Raw genomic sequence first — 1,749 nt, forward strand, 5'->3', positions numbered from 1 at the left:
AGCACTTAGACTGAGGTCACTTCTGCTTTGCCATCTATGGGCAGAATTAGCTATCTTTTTTGTGAGCGGGAGCCACAGGCTATGGTTAGGAGACCTTCCCCAGTGCCTCAGGACTCAGTTCTTTTCAATGACTGATTTCTACCCTCAAGTGTGTTGAAATGAAGAAGTCAGAAAGTGGCTGTCTGCCCACTGACCATGCCCACCCCCCCCCATTGATGGCCTACTCTCTCACGTGAGACTTGACAAAACTTTAAGCTTCAGAGATTTTATTTCTTCTGCAGATTGTTTTTGTAGTGTTTCTTCAAAGGTAACCATTTTCCTCTTTCTTGTGGTGGTACAGGTGTAGAAGTCTATAGAGGAAATTATCAGAGTGAAGTGTAAAAGTAAATATCATATCTGTCATTCTAATACAATAACTTATTCCCTTGTTTTATCATAAGTCATGAAAATATTCTGAAGCATGACCATGCATATGTAGTGGTGGTGGTGAGATTGTGGATATCATTAAATGAGAACACCTGGCCAAGCAGTCGAAAAGCTTCTGTGGTGAGGAGCTAGCTGCTACAGTTGCAAAGCACACTACAGATGTGATGCTGACTTAATGTTTAAAATTTGTATAAATTATTTGATTAGTAATGGCTAAGTACTATACTTTTAGTATTAAAATCACTTGTCAGTAAGAGGATGCAAAGTCCTGTGCATCTGTTGCTCTGTGATTCACATTTAAATATTAGTTGAATATTTTGTTGAGGTTATGGCAAACCTGTACAGTAGACTAGGCTTTAGTGTGCAGGGTCACATGCCATAGTAAGCATATATCACTACAAAAAGCAAATTTGCCAATTTGCTTATGCATAACTGCTCACATATTTACATTTACTGAAATTTGAATGTTTGGCCTTTGAAGATTTTTTGCCTTTAATCAGAATATTTAAAAAATCTAATAGACTAAAAAAATTCAAGGTCAAAATCAGTATTCTATATGCATTGGCACTTAAAATTAGAAAAGCTGTTGCATCCTAATAAAGGTTATTTTATCCTGTACCTTAGTGGCTTAGCATTTGGGAGAATTGCAAACATAGTCTTAATTTCTCTTCTATGTGTGAATCATTGGCTTTATGATTTGCGTTCCTTCAACAGTAAGACCTTCCTAATCTATTTTGGATCTCAGAGGATCACTTGTTCCTTTGCTTTGTTTTATATAAATGCTTCTTTTGGTCTTAGTCACTTATTTTTCAAAAATATCATGGCAGTTTAAAGTCCTTGTGACTGATATGCCTGATTAGAAAAAAAAAATCTTACTGGTACAAGGCAACGTATCTCAGCAGTGCTGCTGGCGAGCTATCACTGGCCCCAATACTTGCACAGCCCATTGTTAACTGCGTTCAGGAGAGCCCTTGCAAACTGGCCAGTTCCCTGTGCAAGCACACAGATCTCATTCTGACCCTCTGAGTGAGGCCAAGCCAGAAGGGCCCAAGAATAAGCATGTGTGGAGCAAATGAGTTTTATGTAACATGAGTGCTGTGGCTTTTTTGTTTGATGGTAGGGGAAGAAGTCAAGATGAACAATGTACAGTATTTTCTTTTTAAAATTGTGATTGTAGAGTACCTCCCCCACCCCGCACGCCGAGTAGGAATTTCTGCCGACTTCCGGGAACCCCCAGACCCAGTCATAGCCCAGGTCCCGTGAGTGTGTGGAGAGCTTCCTGCTAACCTGCACCAGCGGGACCAGTCCCAGCCCAGGCGCAGC

The 1,749-nt window shown here is 40.3% G+C and overlaps 1 protein-coding gene across 5 annotated transcripts in view; it reads left to right on the plus strand.

The window, feature by feature from the left end:
* Positions 1-1,486: 1,486 nt before the first annotated feature.
* Dip2c (disco interacting protein 2 homolog C) overlaps positions 1,487-1,749 on the plus strand; it is a 213,139-nt gene continuing 212,876 nt past the window's right edge. For all 5 annotated transcript variants that reach the window (XM_023701324.1, XM_023701327.1, XM_023701323.1 and 2 more), the window contains exon 1: positions 1,487-1,542. In XM_023701324.1, coding sequence (XP_023557092.1) covers positions 1,515-1,542 — 28 coding nt within the window. In that variant the 5' untranslated portion in view covers positions 1,487-1,514. The remainder of the gene's footprint in view (positions 1,543-1,749) is intronic.

This window comes from Octodon degus, unplaced genomic scaffold, assembly GCF_000260255.1.
Source record: "Octodon degus isolate 3935 unplaced genomic scaffold, OctDeg1.0 scaffold00133, whole genome shotgun sequence".
NCBI classification, from domain to species: domain Eukaryota; kingdom Metazoa; phylum Chordata; class Mammalia; order Rodentia; family Octodontidae; genus Octodon; species Octodon degus.